Source organism: Trichomycterus rosablanca, chromosome 24 (genome assembly GCF_030014385.1).
Source record: "Trichomycterus rosablanca isolate fTriRos1 chromosome 24, fTriRos1.hap1, whole genome shotgun sequence".
NCBI lineage: Eukaryota > Metazoa > Chordata > Actinopteri > Siluriformes > Trichomycteridae > Trichomycterus > Trichomycterus rosablanca.
Window position 1 is genome coordinate 5,245,632 of NC_086011.1, and position 17,372 is coordinate 5,263,003.

A 17,372-nucleotide genomic window follows, 5' to 3' on the forward strand; every position below is an offset into this window, starting at 1 on the left:
TCAAGAATACCCAATATGCACCTATTTACATAGTTGCTGTCTTAAGCACTTCTGGTGATGTTCTGTTTTAAAGTAGTGGTTAGGGCAAACTCCAAATAGAGGGGGATTCACAATGCCATGGTCTAGTAAACCCCCTTATAGAGCAACAAATTATTTAACTTGGCTATATAACAAACTTAAAAATCAAGGCAGCATCTCTACAGTTCTCCAAGTCACGAATCCTAAATCTCAGCTAGAAAAGCCCCCTTGATTCTTACACGAAATCACTATGCTTAAAGGGAACAAACTGACCCGTTACGTGACTGCATGTGCTTGTGTGTGTGCAGGGTAATCTTCTTTAGATATATATATATATATATATTGCAGAGCAGAGAAGGAGAGAGAAGAAAAAAAAAAAAAAAAAAAAAAAAAAAAAAAAAAAAAAAAAAAAAAAAAAAAAAAAAAAAAAAACCTCACTTCTTTTTACACATTGCTTTTTAAGAGTACAAAAGCTGTTGGCCAGCCTTAGCAGAGAAAAAAAGATGGGGGAGAAAAACAAGGTGCTCATAGCAGCACACATTTACGCTTCTTCTTGGGTTCAGGTGGCTCCAGGGCTGCCAAAATCGCCTCGTCAAATACATTCTTTAGGCCTTTCTGTGAACACAAATCAGGAAAGAAATGGAGACTCAATGTGGGTCAAGACGCAGACAAAAAAAGAAAGGAGGGGGTGTCAAACAAGGATGTCTAGAACTGGGCAATAATCCAAAAAACTCTAATATGTAATTTTATTTCGGATCATCTGTATTTCTGTGCATTTTTAATATTACTGATCTATAAAAGAACACATGATCACTAGAATTATAAATGTTTAAGCTTTGCAGACACTTAAAACTTTCTGTAGTTTAATTCAGGTTCAGTTGCACCAAAATAGTAAATCTAACCAGTTTCACGTCATTTTAAATTGTTAGAATTATTAAACAATTAGCTTTTATTTAAACAGTAACTTGGTAAAATACTTCATTGGCAGTTAAAATATTAAGTCTAATTGTCTTATATCACCCAGCTCTAGCTTACAACATTAAAACACAGAAATAAAACATTATGATGCATTAGGGATCAAAATGGAATAAAAACTTAAAAGTAGGCACATTATAGGAACTAAAAAGAAAAGGATTTGTTCGTTTTGCTTTTGCGCTGGCTTGAGCTTTACCTTCAAAAATTTTCACATTTTGTTTATAGTGTCCTTACATATTGAGAACTGACAATTCATCAACCTTTATGACCTCTCAGTCTTAAGTTGGGTCTGGCACCATTTCTCACAGACAAAGAGAAAGAGCGAGAGAGAGAGAACACAAGGTATTCCTTTTGCCAGTAAATCATGTTTAAATGTATGTGCTTTGGGGGCCTAGTTTACAAAAACATTTGAAAAAAGGGCCTGAACTAAAGAGATGATGGACTGTTTCCCAAGTCCTGACAAATATACTACAAATTTCCCAAACCAGCACAAATGGATAGAAATACTTCATTTCTGATCAGAGGGTGCCAACTTGAAAAAGGTAATGAAGCTTAACACAAACAATGTAAGAATGTATAAATATTAACGCAGCGCTAAATGTTAAAAACCAGATCAGTTTTAACATACATATGCACATGCATACATAGGTTTGGACATGCTCTATAAAACCTAACATGCTGATAAATCATTTTGAAACAAAAACTATGTAAAATGGTATAAACAAAGGTTGGGGTAACAGGCTCAGAGACACAAATGCTGGTGAGAAGAAGGGAGTGAAAAATTAAACTGGGCCACAAGGCGAAAAAAACTCATACAAAAACATGATCCATGAGGAATTACTGTAAGTCTGTGGTGAAAAAGTGAAAAGTCTGGCAACGGCTTATGCAAGAGCATGTAAATACAGAGCCCTCTTACAGAGGTATGCACAGATAAGTAGGGGGGTAAGTCTCCCAAAAGTGCTTAGACAAATTTCTCCCAAAAGGCATTCTGAAGGGCTTCAGTAAGGGTGGAAACACAGTATCATACACAAGTTTACAGAAGCCAAGTGTACACAAAAAACACAGAAAAGGGCTAATCTGCCATGTCTCATGGAATTAATACTGACTATAGTATGATATAGGTGTAAATGTATTCTGTGGCATTAGAACCAATCATCCATGCAAAGATAATTAATGAGACACACGAAATGGCAATTTAAGCTGTCTTTTATTAATGACACAATTCACAAGATTATAGGAATTACCCGAAGGGCATCAGTGGCACCTGATTGCAAATTGTAGCCATAAATTATGTTCAGAATTTTTACTATTATACACTGGTTGTAGTACAAAATAATACACTAAAATAAGGAATGAAAAGGTAGCCGTAACATTTGAGCTGCTTGTTTGCTGTACCTCTATGACTGACTGCATTTCTGTCAACAGTAGATAGGATAATACAAATGCCCAAAACTATTAACATAAAAATTTATATCCAGATACGTAACAGAAACGTCCCATCAAGAGCACAAATATTAAATAGAAACAACTCTCCTAAACTGAAGAGGGCAAAAGAACCTTCATCAAATCAAAGAACTGGTGGACTGCAAGAGAAAATGAAGAAAAAAGACAAAAAAAGCTTCCATATAATGACGTGAGAAACTTAAGACACTGGATTTTTCATTAGCAGTCAGAAAACTTTCTTTAGCAAGAGGTAACTATAGGAAGCAGCAACCATCTGGGTTAAAGTTGGGTGTTAGAAAGACAGAACCTTTTAGAATATACAGCACTTCCGTTTTCGTTGTGTTTCAGGGGGCTCAAGCGCAGCTAGGATAGCTTCATCAAATACATTCTTCAGACCTCTCTACAAAGACAGAAGAGGAGGAAACAGAATAGGTAGCAAGGTTAGCAGTTACAGCAACAGATTGCAGAATGAGAAAGAGGTTGGGTAAGGAAAGAGGAACGTTCAGAACACTGTGCAGATGTATAACAAGTGCTAGACTGCAGAAGTGATTAGTAAAGGACTAAAAGCTTCCTCTGTGAAGAGGAAGGAAACCAGAGTGCAGAACCGCAAGAGCACAGAATGAAAATGACATGGGGGGTGGGGGGCATCTTGCACCGTCGCAAGCAAAGTTTGTCAATTCACAACAATGTGCTTTATTGGCCATAACTCACAGCTTAAATGTGCCAAATATAACCTATACATACTCCTGCGTATTGTAAGCTTAATGACTTAAACTAAACACGTGGACATACAACCTAAAGCATTTAAAATGCTTTGCAAAATGGTATGACTGTCCAATACAGATTATGTTAAATAAAATGGGCCAATTGTGTCTCTGAGCCTCAGTACAAATCTTCCACTTTGTTTACTGGTACTTTACCCTCAAAAAGATTTCACAATACAACACTGAACACTTTGCCCAAACTACCAAATTACAACTACAGCTACACATTTATGTGATTGAATCTGAGCAAAATTGATTTGGTTCATTTCAGTCAACAATCAGCAATTAATTATATTTTTGAATACTGAATCATGACACTTAAAGGAACCGAAACTGATTGCATGTGCAATGTTCTGATAAACACAAAACAGCACAGATTCCAAACTGCCAACGTACATAAGTGTCAAATAAAAGATTCTGATAAAAAAAAATTTGTTTTTTGTTTCACCTGAAGTCCAATTACATCCTTTCTGTTGCATATTTTGCTGTATCTGTCATTTATGAAAATAAAACAAGCACACAAATTGACAGTGCAGTGTTTAGAAAATGAGATGAGCTCAAATCTAATCAGAGTATCTAAATTAGTGTTGTGTTCAACAGCGTTGAACTAAATAGAAAGCAGAAATGATGGCATTACGTTTATGACACCTAAAAATTGATATGATGACTGACTGACCCATAAAGGAGTTGGTTCATGGTATCATTATGAGGGGTCACCTGCATGTAAGAAAAAGCCCACTGGCATGTTGGGCTCCGACTTTAAAAGTTAACTTTGAAGTTAATTTCAGGTCCTGAAGAAAGTAAAAGGTAGCAACTGCAATTTTAATATCCTTTTTATCTTGAAGATTGTAGTTTTGGTGCAATAAAATAATAATAAAAAAAAAATCTGTTTATTTACTTATTGCTTTTTTTGTCTTCTGACTGCGCCTGTATTTAGAGGTCACCACGAAATCTTCCTGACGCATCTCTAGTGGGCTAGTGCATTCCATTGCTGTAGCCAACCAGTCATACCAGTCCTCATTTGTTAACCAACGTTTAATTAATATTTTGGGTTGTTTTGCTTGTTTTTGTAATGCCATTTGTGATATAATTAATATTTGCGTTATTGCTTGCTTTTACGTGGCTGTGTTCTTCTGTAAACATTAATAAGAAATGCACAAGATCATTTAGGTTGCATAGTTAGAAGTCACTAAATAACGATACAGGATTTTCTCAAGACGGACTAGTTTACATCAATTACTCGGGATGTATAAACAATTTTCTATTACCAGTTTTCTCGTCATGTGTTTACAGAGTTATCGCATCCTTTATAACAATTAAGAAAAATAGAGAAGGAACTGATCAGCCCTGCTTTCATATTTTTTTCACGTTAAGAAGGAAACAGGCGAATAATCACTGGTGATGACTCGTGAACTTAACCATGTAGAGGCAGGTTTATGTCCCTTATTCTTCCCCTACTGCTAAGCCTTTATGATGCAACTCGACCAATGTAGTGAGATACATACTGGTGAGAGAGTAGACTAACCTGCGTAAGAGCTGAACACTCCACGTATTTGACAGCCTTCAAGTCGCGAGCAAGCTTCTCAGCTGTCTCCGGAGTGATTGGCTTCTGTTTGTTTTTTGCAAGCTTCTCGATGGTGGTGGGTTCATCTCTCAAATCGATTTGCGTCCCCACCAGCAGGAAAGGGGTTTTTGGACAGTGATGGGTGATCTCGGGTACCCACTAAAAGTGTCAAACATATTTTTATTAGAAGCAAGCAACAAAATATGTAAAGAATTACAGAAATTAAGCAACTGCAAAGTTTCTATGATGGCAGGTGTGAAACCAACCTTCTCTTTGACGTTTTCAAATGAAGAAGGGGAAACAACAGAAAAACAGACTAAGAAGACATCTGTTTGAGGATAGCTCAGGGGTCGTAACCGATCGTAATCCTCCTGACCTGTTGGGAGAAAATGCGCTTAGCTTACCCCCAGTATAAAATACATCAAACAGAAGAGAGTATTGTCACACTTTTAAACTTTTTTGAACACATGCAAATACAGTTTTTAAGTCTGAGTGCTCTCCCATGTACTACTCTTTCATCTGCCTGAAATCCAGGATCTGGGGTTTATCTTAAGCAAGCTTAGATACAGACTGTGCCATAAGTAAATGCAATCTGCATTTAAAACTGAAAAACTGAAAAAAAAAGAACAATTTTGATGGGTTGAATGTGTCATGTCACTTTAAATTTTCACACTGACAAGTGAGAACTGATCAGAAAGTAAAGTAATACAAACCAAATCTTGTGCACTATTTTCCTTTTTACTCAATCTATTTATTTCCATTTTACTAGTGAACTGAGCATGTACAGTTAGTGCTTGTAAGGACATGTTTGCTTACAGTTCCTTACAGTATTTAAAATCCACATTCTGAACTGCTTTTGCTTACTCTTTATATTCAATAAATCATCATCAAAAGGTATGTGACTTGTTGATATGAAGCAAGTTTAAAACTTGAAACAATCCAAATGGAATTTGCAAGGCAAAATTAAAAAAAAAAATGTCAAGACTTTAATACTAACCCAGAATGCTACAAATCCAGTCAATTAAAATGCAGATTTGTAGGAGAAAACAAACTATTAATTAAAACCTAAAATAGAACTTTTTAAGGATGTTCACAACAGTGTAGTACAAACATTCAAGCAATTTAAAAAGAAACAGGAAAACAAATCACATGGCTAACAGGAACCATGCTGCTCTGTATAAGCACATACAGAGGAAAGACGGTGTCTCCATGAAACTCCTAAATACGTAATCAAAGAACAGCCACCCTCCACAAGAATGTCTGGTATGCATTAAAGCACTATTTGCGTATTCTTACAACAATAACTATGAGGAGCCTTGCTAGTCATTAACCGGGGTTCCTCCCTTTCCTACAGATATAAGCACTCAACCAAAACATACATAAGTATGCTCAAGTTAGCTTTATGCTTAATTAGATCATGCAATATAATGAATATACTATACCTGCAGTGTCAAACAGTCCAAGAGTGTAGGGTTCCCCACCGATCATAACCGTTACTGCATAGTTATCAAAAACCTTAAACAAATCAGAATGAACACAAGATGTATTTTAGTTATGTTGTTCTGTTATTATATTTAGTATTTAATGACAACTAATACCATCTATATTTTTAAATTATATAACATTCTTTTTAAGAAAAACATTTAACCCATGTTTCATAAACTTAACCTATTATTAAATTTGTGTGAAAAACATTCTTAAAAAAAACAGGCTGAAAATGTAAAATTAGGGCATTACGCAAAAAAAAAATTATTTGCATAGTTAAACTTATGTATTTTATAACCAAGAACCACTTACCGTTGGTACATATTCAGAGGGGAATTTGTTAGTCGTGTAGGAGATTAATAGGCAGGTTTTACCAACGGCACCATCGCCAACTACAACACACTTAATCGTCTGCATAGCTGTGCTTTTTAGGAATCCACCCTTCTCATTCAAGGTCTAAATAACAAAAAGAAAAGAAATAAAATGACATGTTTACTGGCAAGTCCTTAATAACCTTTAGTAAATAAACATTGCGTGACATTAACATCCTCTGGTCGGATGAGGCATTGTGCAACATAAAATAACAGTCATTTAGCAAAAAACTATTCAGACAGTAAGGTAAATTGGTAGCTTCACTACAAACACACAATCCTTTCATTAAATGAATATATTCACCTAAGGTATTTACACTGGATGGCACGGTCTATTAAAGTATTAAACACAATTATCAATAAATACTAAAATGACCCTCTTTAAGTTGATGTTCATTTCTAGCTCTGAACATTTAATCACACAATCAAGGCAATTTTACTTCTGCCACGCACACGTTTCTTTGATCTGGGGAAAATAAAGGCAAGTACAGCCAGGCTGTTCTGATTGCCACCGGCAAATATTTTTAAACCATTTACCAAAGGTATAATACCATTTCTTACACAACAGCATTAGTTTTACAGTAGGTTTAAATAGATAGCCTTAGTCTGTAAGATGGAGAAGACAATGAAGACATATGGGCCTAAGGGAACCAGAGCTGATGTAGACTGCTGGTTCACAAAAGCAAACATTCATTATTTCTTTGCCACAAAACTAAAATTGAAAATTATGCATTTTACACTGTACAACAATAGCCTATTTTACCTCTTAAAAAGGTGATTTAAAGGACACTCATTAACAAAGTTTACAATATTTCATGTTATATCATTAGATTTCTCTAAATAGCAGCTTTAGGACCAACAAAATAAACAGGCAGAAAAACAACTCTACTCTCCAATTCTACTAATTATTTAAGAGAAACCAGCAAAATCATTTTAACATTCACCACAACTGTGCACAAAATCTGGCCCATCTAATGCCAACTTGTTTCAAGTTCTCTTAAAAATCTGGATACTTCCTTAGCAAATCACAAAACACTGGCCTGAGTGCCCAGTTATTGGTTCTCCACATTAATCTGCATTTAAGAGGCCATTTAAAAAGATGTGGCTTATGGATCACTACTTCAATCCTGCTGTGCTAATAAATCCATGCACTTAAATAGTGCTCTTTTCTGCAGGTTGATGTACAATTTCTTAATTATTTGTTCCATTTAACATGAAAAAATAATTTGTCCTCAAACCCATTTCTAAGAAACATGCTATGTCTATATGTAAGACATAAACAAAGCTACATTTCTCAGTATTTTTTACTGATAAATTATGTACCTCCTACTTCATGCTGCCACTTGAATTCTTGGAAGTGTTACAAATCCTTTTCTGCTAACATCTTACAAAGCCAACTGATTGTTTTATTTTTTTACCTTAAAAAGAAAATCTGTGCTCTTAAATCTAGCATCATGTACGCAAGCCTGTAATAAAAGACTTGCAACCTTTGTTAGACGTGACATAATGCATAATTTGACTTGTACTGTATTTGCTTGAGTTAGCGAGTGTTTCCACCAGTGTGCATTTTATAAACCCCATGTGCCAACACAGATCCACTGACTTTGAAATGAGCATCTTTAGATACTCAAATGATGCAGTGTGAAGATTATAGCTCAGTTTCAGTAAAATGGATGTTTATAGCATATATACTGTTAATTGTAAGTGCTAGATTAATTTAAGAAATTTAATTGTGCTGGTAATGCAGTTTAAGCATTAATCTAATCAAAAATATTACCATCAGCCATTAATCACTAATATTACAACTTAGTATCGTGCTATATACACACAACATCCTCACTAAAACTTTGAGTTGTGTAGACGTACACCTCTAATTTAATGATTTAAAATTACATAGAACACTCACTAGCCACAACACAGCTATGACGCTTTATCTAAAGAAATCAAACCTTTACTTTTTCATATTTATAAACCACCTGCTCATCAATAAGACTGAGACTAAGCCTTAAATTAGGAAATTTGGTTTCTGTTGTTTTAGATGGCTCAGCCCTCTCATTCACAAACATTTAAAAATTGCATTTAAAATAAAAAAGGAGTTCATGGGGTCCTAAACAAGCATTTTGTTAATACTTGGCTGTGTATGGTACATAAATCAGGCCAAATATACACTCACTGGCCATTGAACAAAATGCTTATTCAATCAGAGTCATGAGGCAGCAGCGTAACGCATATTAAACATACATTTATGGATCGAAAGCTTTAATATGTTAAACAACACATCAGAATGGGGAAAATATAATCTTAGTATCAGTGTCATAGTTGGTGTCAACAACTGCTGAACTGTTCTTTACAGACAAGAGTCTCTAGGGTTTATGTTAAAAAATCCAGTAAACAGCCAGTAAGCATCTTAAAGTTAAGTTCTGCAGGTAAATTGTTAATGGCTGTTAATAAGAGAGGTCAAAAGAGAGTGACTGACTCAAGCAGGGAAGCTATAGTAAATAATAACCACTTTTTCTGCTGTAACATGCAGAGAGCAGAGTCTAATTTTGTTGTAAACAGTATAAATCCACTGACCCAACAAAACTAGTGGTTGTGAAATGACGTTAAAAATGTCATTTTCTTGGCACACATTGGGCCCATTAATTCTATTCGAGCATTGTTTAGCCTACTGTTGCTGATCACGTGCCTCCTTTTATGGCCAGAAATTACGTCCTTTTAGATGAAATGCATATCTTTAAACTTCTAATCTAATCACAAAGTGATTCAGCAAAAAATTAGGACCACTGTCAAAAATGACGATGTCTAATTCATAACAGTTGTGCATGTCACAGTTTGGGCTGATGGTAATTACTTGTGGAGGCCAGGTCTCAGCAGGGCTGTTTTGACAGCATATTAGGAGGGGGTCTTGATGCTTTGGCAGACTGATGTAAAGCTTAAAGTTAACCAAAGCTTCACATCAAATGATTTGTGGTGTGACTCCACAACTCAAATACAAACTTCTCTGCCAATTCGCATTACATGAAGACAGTGTAAGGTGACACAAATGCTGTTTCTTACAGTTCAGCAAAAAGACTGACCTCCCAAAAATACTGTATGTAAAAAAAACAGACCTCTGGGCTGCCAGCCCTTCCCCCGTGCTTGATAGTGGGTCATTGCGGCTTTAAGCTTTAGCATAACGTCATCTGTTTAGCTGCAAGTGCAGTCAAGGAGTGACAACATGAGCACAGCTCCTTTTACTGCACACCAGCGTGTAACAGGCACAGAGCGGTATAGATGAGGCATTAGATGCCTCCTTCTGTCAGAACTAACAGCCAAAGCTTCAGGCTTTTGTGAGCCAATTTTCTGCCTTTTGCCTCTGCAGAGCTCTGCACTGAGAAGCAGTAAGGGCACAAGGGAGCAGAGACAGGCTCACAGATGGAGCGGGGCAGGGAGGGCCGGCTGTTTCCTTCCAGAAACCTGCGGAAGTCTGGCTTGACCTCATCCCGCTGTTTTGGTGGAGTCCACACACTAATGTACGGTGTTCCAATGGGTATTCTTATCAGGTGGCTGCCTCACAGCACATTCTCACATCAAAAAAACTGTGGACAGGAAGTAAACCATGTCTAAAAGTTGTAGTTAATAAACTTAAATTTGTGGTCTTTTAGCATACACCAGAAGAGTACATTACCATGATGTACTTAAAAAGAGCTGATGCGATCTGTTTAAACAGTCACACATTCCAAAATGTAAGCCTAAAATGGCCAGATTAAGGCCAAAGCTTGGATCACATTCCAGACAAAATCTGTGTCAGGCAAAAAGCCTGTAAGTAAACTGTGTAGTCAAACCATCGGTATTAAAAAATAGAGAGCACAAAGGTAGAAACAATGCATTTACTTTTAAAGCCTGCTCTATTTCAAAAATAGTGAGCTTTAACAGTAGAGCAGGACTGGCTTGTTTAGAAAAACTGCAAAACACCCAAGTTTCTGCACTAAACATCAGCCATTAGCCTGAAGCAAAATATAATCAATGACAGTAGTGTTAACTAAGCAAATTGGGTTAAATAAAGTTGCTAACCTTTGCAGCTTTGATAGCACACTACTGCTTTAATGCGTTTGTATTTACAGAGCCAATGTTTCAAACAGCACCCCAATCATGCCCCCTATCCACTTGTTTGATACAGTAAGTCATGGAGAAGTAGTGTATGTATGTGTTTACAATACTGAGAACCAACAAAGATGTGTGATAGGCTTTATAGGAAGTGAGAACGTTATCGAAAGCATAACACACATGTAACATCTATTAAAATGCTGAATATGTTCAGAATGTTTGTAATAACTGCCCTGAATCCCAAACTACTGAATGTTTCATGTTTATTTCAAAAATCTATTTTGACCTTTTAAATTCATACTTTCGCTTGTGTTTCTAGTTCTCAAGCCGTATATGTCCACTAGAGTAATAGCTGCAGTACTTACTACTGGGTTATAAGCAAAAAAAAAAAAAGAAATCTGCATGAATCAAAGCATTTCCCGTTGTGGTAACTGATCAGCTAGTTATCAGAAAGCCACTTCAGTTCAAATTTAAATAAATGATCTTGGATATCATAAAAATATAACAATATAATATAATATAGGCAATGACATAAGCAATGTATTCTTTAAACTGACTTTGTATTGCACCGAACAAAACACAGTACAAGCAACCTCCTCTGTAAAAACAGTGGTATTAAGACATGAATTAAGGTGCACTAGTAACTACGGAAGTATTTTACAGGGTTTGGTTTCTTTCCGTAAGTAACATGCTGTTGTAGAATGAGTTAGTAAATTCTGGCATTTTTTAAATGATTGATCAAAATGCAAGAAATTAAAAGGACCTCCACCACGATGTCATTACAACCTCCATCACTGACTAGCAATATTTAGTGTTTTTTTTAACTGAGGATGCCTGGACTCCCTTTGTTTTTTTTATTCCAAAATCAATATTGACATTAAAGCTTGTAGTCTTGGCTAAGTGTGATCCTTTTATGTTTAGGTTTTTTGTAACAAAAACAAGTGGTACAAAATGTCGAATGCATAACAGTGGTGTACAAAAGTTAGATAATTCTACTAAAGCTAATATAAATGACCTGTGTTGTGTAAGTTTACCACATAAAATGCATCAATGGATCGGAAAATACAAGTCCTGATACACCAATCAGTGGACATCATATTATCTAATCATCCAGCCTTAAATCCCAGCAACTCTAGTGTCTTTTTGTTCAGAATATAAAAGTCATACAATACTTTAGCTGAATTATGATATTACGTATGTTAATCAGATTGAAACTGTCACCTTTATGATAATAATAAAATAAATAATACATTTTATTTATATAGCGCTTTTCAAGATACTCAAAGACGCTTTACATAAGACAAATAATCAAAACAAATACGTACATACACCATACAAATCATGATGAACACATTGTAAGCACATTTTATTAGCATCTGTTTTATTTAGATGGACCTCATTCATATAAAACTGTAATAATATGAAATTTATCAGACTAGGAAATTTAAACCATGATGAAACTTAGGGACCATATTTATTCTTATTAATAAAAACTGACTGTTTTGAACGGCGTGATTTGACTTTAATTGATGATTATTGCTTATCTGACTACCGTGATATCTAAACAAAAAAATAAAATGGTTGATAATACTCATCACTTCGTTAACTAGATCTGAAATCCATGTATGGTTCGTTGACTTGATTCAACTAGTAGAGCTAGTTTGGTTAGCCAAGTTAGCCAGACTAGCTGACAGATACCCCTACTCAGTTAAGCCGTAAATGAAGCAAAGAGGAATATATACCAGTTATTTCTAAAAAAATTTTTAAAAGGTACCTTTTGAACGACACATAGGTAGTGTTAATACAATTTGCTAAATACGTATTCACACACACAACCCGCTGCTCACTACACCAAATATTCTACTTATTTCCAAACCGGTCACCAGAAACTCGTTAGCATTGTTGCTAACTGATTGAACGGATGTCATCTTGAGATGCTTGGTCAAACGTAAAAATCTATATATTACATGTTTTTAACGAATATATCCTGCCGATAAAATACAACCTTAATCATACTTATTATTTTAGAAAATAACACATAAGGATAAATGTAAATATAATAAATTAGAGCCGCTCACCGTACTCCTCTGTGTTTGTGTCTCTGCGCCGGGCGTTGGCAGCTCACACGCGGGGTTTCCCAGAGAAGAGAGCAGGGGCTCGAGAGCTCAGCCGAGCTAACACAGAGCACGTCAGTCAAAATAAATAAAAACACTATACAGAACTCGTAATTATTATACTGTTAGTTTTATAATTATATCATGCACAATGTCTTTTATAGTCGCATGTACTTAATTATGTGTTCTTAGAAATAGGTTTTATTAGAAAAATCCAACATATATCAGAATCAGAAATACTTTATTGATCTCAGAGGGAAATTGCAGTTCTTACTGTAGCACCCATTTATGTAGAAGAATAAACACTCTAATAATTTTAAACAAAGAAAAAAGAAGAAAAATTTGCAAATAGAAAGTTAAAAAGTTATTTCACACATAATTAAAATACATTATTATTATTATACATATGAATAATTTTGGTATATATATATATATTAGGGCTGTCAAACGATTAAAATTTTTAAACGATTAAAATGCGATTAATCGCATTAAAAAAAATCTGTGTAAATGTTATAGAAAACAAGGATTTTTAAGTGAAATGTTACAATTAAAATGGTGAACACATTTTATGCTAAATGTACTGATGTTAAAAACTGCTGGGACAAGAGAAAACTGTAAGGGAGTTTTATTCACTCACATATTAGGCAGTAAATGTCAGATTGTAGTTTAGAATTTCTCCATCAGCAAACATTGTAGATCAGCGGTGCTTTAGGTGGGATAAGGCGTAGTTATTGTAATAGACTTTTCTGTGGTTGTATTGTGACAATGGTTTGATGGCCGTTTCTACACGAAGTGAGTGTGTTTTGACCCTTTGGGGCTTCCATAGTGCATGGACTAACGTGCTTGACTCAGCTTTCCGGTATTTGGTACCTTAACAGAATAAGTTAATAAAAGTGTTCTGCTCCCGACAACTTGTGAATATAGCGTGTATTTATTTCTTTATAAGTGCATCACTACAACGCTCGGTTACATTATGTTAACAAACCGCAAATGAAAAACGGTGGCAAGTCCGACATTAAAACGTTTGTTCTACCAGTCAAGTCTCAACATGAACTAGAATTTGCGTTAACGGCACTATTATTTTTAATCGCGTTAAATTGAAATCGCGTTAATGCGTTATTATCGCGTTAACTTCGACAGCCCTAATATATATATATATATAAAAAAACAGGTGAAGTATTCAGTTACTGTACTTAAATCGACTCTTTCGAAAGGTTACATTTAAATTCAGTTTAATTCGAGATAATAATGATGCAAATACATACGTAAACATGTTCACCTGTAAATGGACACTTATATTCTAGCAGTTTCTAATTAATGGCAGGCCTAAAAAGAGTGTACGTTTTTGAATACTTTGCATTGCACATACAAAAATTGGGGCATTTTTTATGGACATAATAGTTTACCTAAAGTACAAACCCACCTTACGCAGTTTGCGCACCCTGCGCAAATTCACCAACCTCACTAGTTACGCAAGTCAGTTTTGTGAATCGGAGCATGCGTAGTGAGGCTCTTGTTCCATTTGTTAGTGTTTTGAAGAACAAGTGCTCATTGCTTTTGACTTTGTGCTTATAAATATATACAGATCAGCATCGATTTTAAAAGTTAAATGAACAAGGACAAATATATTCGGCCTCTATTTAAAATGTAGATATTTATTCACCCAGTAAGCACAACTACGTGGTATGAGTTAGTTAGCCGCTTGGTGGTGATACCCCATTTTGGTTTTACCTCAGAAGTGACGAGAAAGTCAAGCATCCAGAAACAAGAACTCCGCTTTAAACAACAATTCATATTCAACCCTTCAGCTACTTACAAAAAGGTATATATTATAGTATTAACAATAATATTAATAACACAGAGTGCTTATAGAAACAGACATCACTGTCATTAGATTAGCAGCTAACACTAGCGACTAAGCTAACAAGTACCGATGTTGTTTACCTCGGATAGTAACTCACAGCTGTAATGTCTTTCGTATAGTTAGTGTACTGCACACAGTACACGAGTCTTTATTGTATTTTATTTCATAGTAATAATCATGGTGTATGAGTTATTTGGATTTTAGTCATTATCTCAGTTGTGAACTAGTTGGCTAGGCTAGGTAGGGATGGGACGTTCGATACCGAGGTTTCGAAGCTTGTTTCACTCGACACTGAGTCGATTCAGTGTATCGGAGCTTGTATCGAAGGCCCTACCATCACGTGACTATGACGTCGGAAGCTTCAATGAACCACCAGAAATGAACAGGACTGATCACTTCTGCAATCTTAAAAACTTACCCAAAATAAAAAAAAAGCATTAGGTTTATAAATTACTTTGAACGTTATTTTGGGGAGGGTTGTGATGAAGGTTGAATGGCTTTCCTTGTTGTTTGTCTGTGTGTGTATGTATGTGTGCTACCCCCATTTTTTAATAAATTTGTTTAAAAACATGTGATGTTTGCAGTTTATTGTGCTGATACTCTATCCTGATCAATATTGTATATACAATGTTTCATTTTCCTTTGTTATCTAAAAAGAACGGGGCTGATTCAAAGCTTTGGTGCTGTCCCTTATCTCACTGACTTTAAAAGACAGTCAAACCCCTGATCAGTCTTTGAGTCTCAGATAATTGTACATGACAAATTTTAACGCAATGCTTTAATAAGTAAAGATAATTATTCGCAGATGAAAACAAATATTTGGTGATTCATTAAACAATGAATCATTTTCAGCACAATCAGGAAAAAGCTTCAATGAGGCTTTATCTGCCCATTACTAAGGCTGGGTATTGACACCTTCACATGGCTATTCTAACCTTATTACTTGTTGCTCATAAGTCTTTTTCAGTCACGTGTGCGTGCGACGTAGACTATTCGTCATTGTGGATGTGTTGTTTTGGTCAGCGATACAGTGAAAGTAGCAGCAAAGATACTTTCATTACTTTTTTTACTCTTTTGTAGCTGTGAAAGCTGGAGAAGCAGAAGCAAAATAAGAGGAAACCATACCGAGACAAACTCAGCAAGGACGCCAGGAACCGTTATTTGGATAAATGATCATCTGTTAACAGCATTGATAAGCTAAGTTGGTTGTGAGCAGGTGGAACAGCGACCATTTTGCACTTGTAGCGGTAAATGTTTGTATTGTTCATGCTGCTTATTTTGCACAAAGCTGTGGTTTTTAGTTTTTTTGACTGTCTGTTTACAAGTACAAATAAAGCACAAATATTACAATTTTACATAACTGTACTTGATTACTGTCCTGATTTGCACACACTCTTAAAACAATGGTTCTTTAGTCGAGACGATGGTTCATTTGCATGCTTAAGGACTTATTTGCATTATGAAATGCGTCTTGAATGCGAAAATACGCCGATCTGTTTGTGCAATCAGACTGAGAAATGGAAAAAGTAGGTACGGTCAGGGGAAATGTTGCCACGAAGTGTATTAGTCCATTTTATTATTTGATTAAATAAACAGTATTACTAGAAATGTAATGTAGAAATGTGCATACCAATCAGGCAGAAATAACACCGACATTCACAGCTATTTACACTGGCATATAGGCATACAAATACATACAATATGTAGTAGAAATAATGCAAACCACATTTACGGTTAGTCCATGGTTTTGTGTCTTTGATGCCTCTTTTAAAGCTAGCAAAAGTGTATATTTATCCCCTGGCTGAAACTTTCTCTTAGATCTAATATTTTGTTTTTCTTTTATTTCTGAAAAATAGTGTACTTTTCTGAATACTTTACATTGCACATACAGAAATAGAGGCACTTGTATGGAAATGAGAGTGTAAATTATATTACGTAAAGTACGAACGCACCTTACGCACTTTGCGCAACTAACGCAAATTCGCGTAGGGCCGGTTCGCATGTGTAGTGAGGCTCTCATACCGTGTGTTTGTCTTTTAATGAATAAGTGCAAGGACAAATATAATTGGTCTTTATTTTAAATATATTTATTCACCCGGTAAGCACAACTTCGTGGTATAAGTACACCGTGATGGTAACGTTTCACCTCAGAAGTGCCGAGAAAGTAAAGCACCCAGAAACAAGAACTCTGGCCGCTTTAAACAACTGAATATCTCTACAACCCTACTGAGAGCAGCTACAATGTATTGTAATATTAATATGATAGGGTTATAAATACAAAGTGCTTACAGAAACAGACATCACTGCAATTAGCTTAGCAGCTAACACTAGCGACTAAGCTAACAAGTACCGGTATTGTTGCTCTTGGATGTTAACTCACAGCTGTAATGTCTTTCGTATAGTTAGTGTACTGCACACAGTGTACAAGTCTTTGTTGTATATCTTTCATAATAATAACAATAATTATAGTGTATGAGTTTAGTCAGTATCTCAGCTGTTGGCTTCACACGCTATTCTAACCTTATTACTGTGGGAGGGCGTATCGAGCCAAATACCAAATTAAAAGTCACCAAGCCGAACAGAAAACTGTATAAACTATTTAATTTAAGTCCTAGTATAAACATATTAAGCAATCAATCAATTCTTACTCTAATATTAATATAAGTAACAAATTTGTTACTTATTGGT

At 35.4% G+C, this 17,372-nt stretch overlaps 1 protein-coding gene across 3 annotated transcripts; it reads right to left on the reverse strand.

The window, feature by feature from the left end:
* Positions 1-453: 453 nt before the first annotated feature.
* Positions 454-14,969, reverse strand: cdc42 (cell division cycle 42). Of its 3 annotated transcripts, XM_062986991.1 has the most exons (7): positions 14,765-14,969; positions 12,785-12,880; positions 6,562-6,705; positions 6,207-6,279; positions 5,031-5,140; positions 4,726-4,923; positions 454-633 (listed from the first exon to the last, which is right to left on the reverse strand). In XM_062986991.1, exons 3-7 carry the CDS (start codon positions 6,664-6,666, stop codon positions 544-546), a joined length of 576 nt encoding a protein of 191 aa, XP_062843061.1. In that variant the 5' UTR covers positions 6,667-6,705; positions 12,785-12,880; positions 14,765-14,969; the 3' UTR covers positions 454-543. The 3 variants fall into 3 exon arrangements, with proteins under 3 accessions (XP_062843061.1, XP_062843059.1, XP_062843060.1); XM_062986989.1 differs by lacking the exon at positions 14,765-14,969 and having other exon boundaries at positions 12,785-12,927; XM_062986990.1 differs by lacking the exons at positions 454-633; positions 14,765-14,969 and adding an exon at positions 2,182-2,836 and having other exon boundaries at positions 12,785-12,934.
* Positions 14,970-17,372: the final 2,403 nt, after the last annotated feature.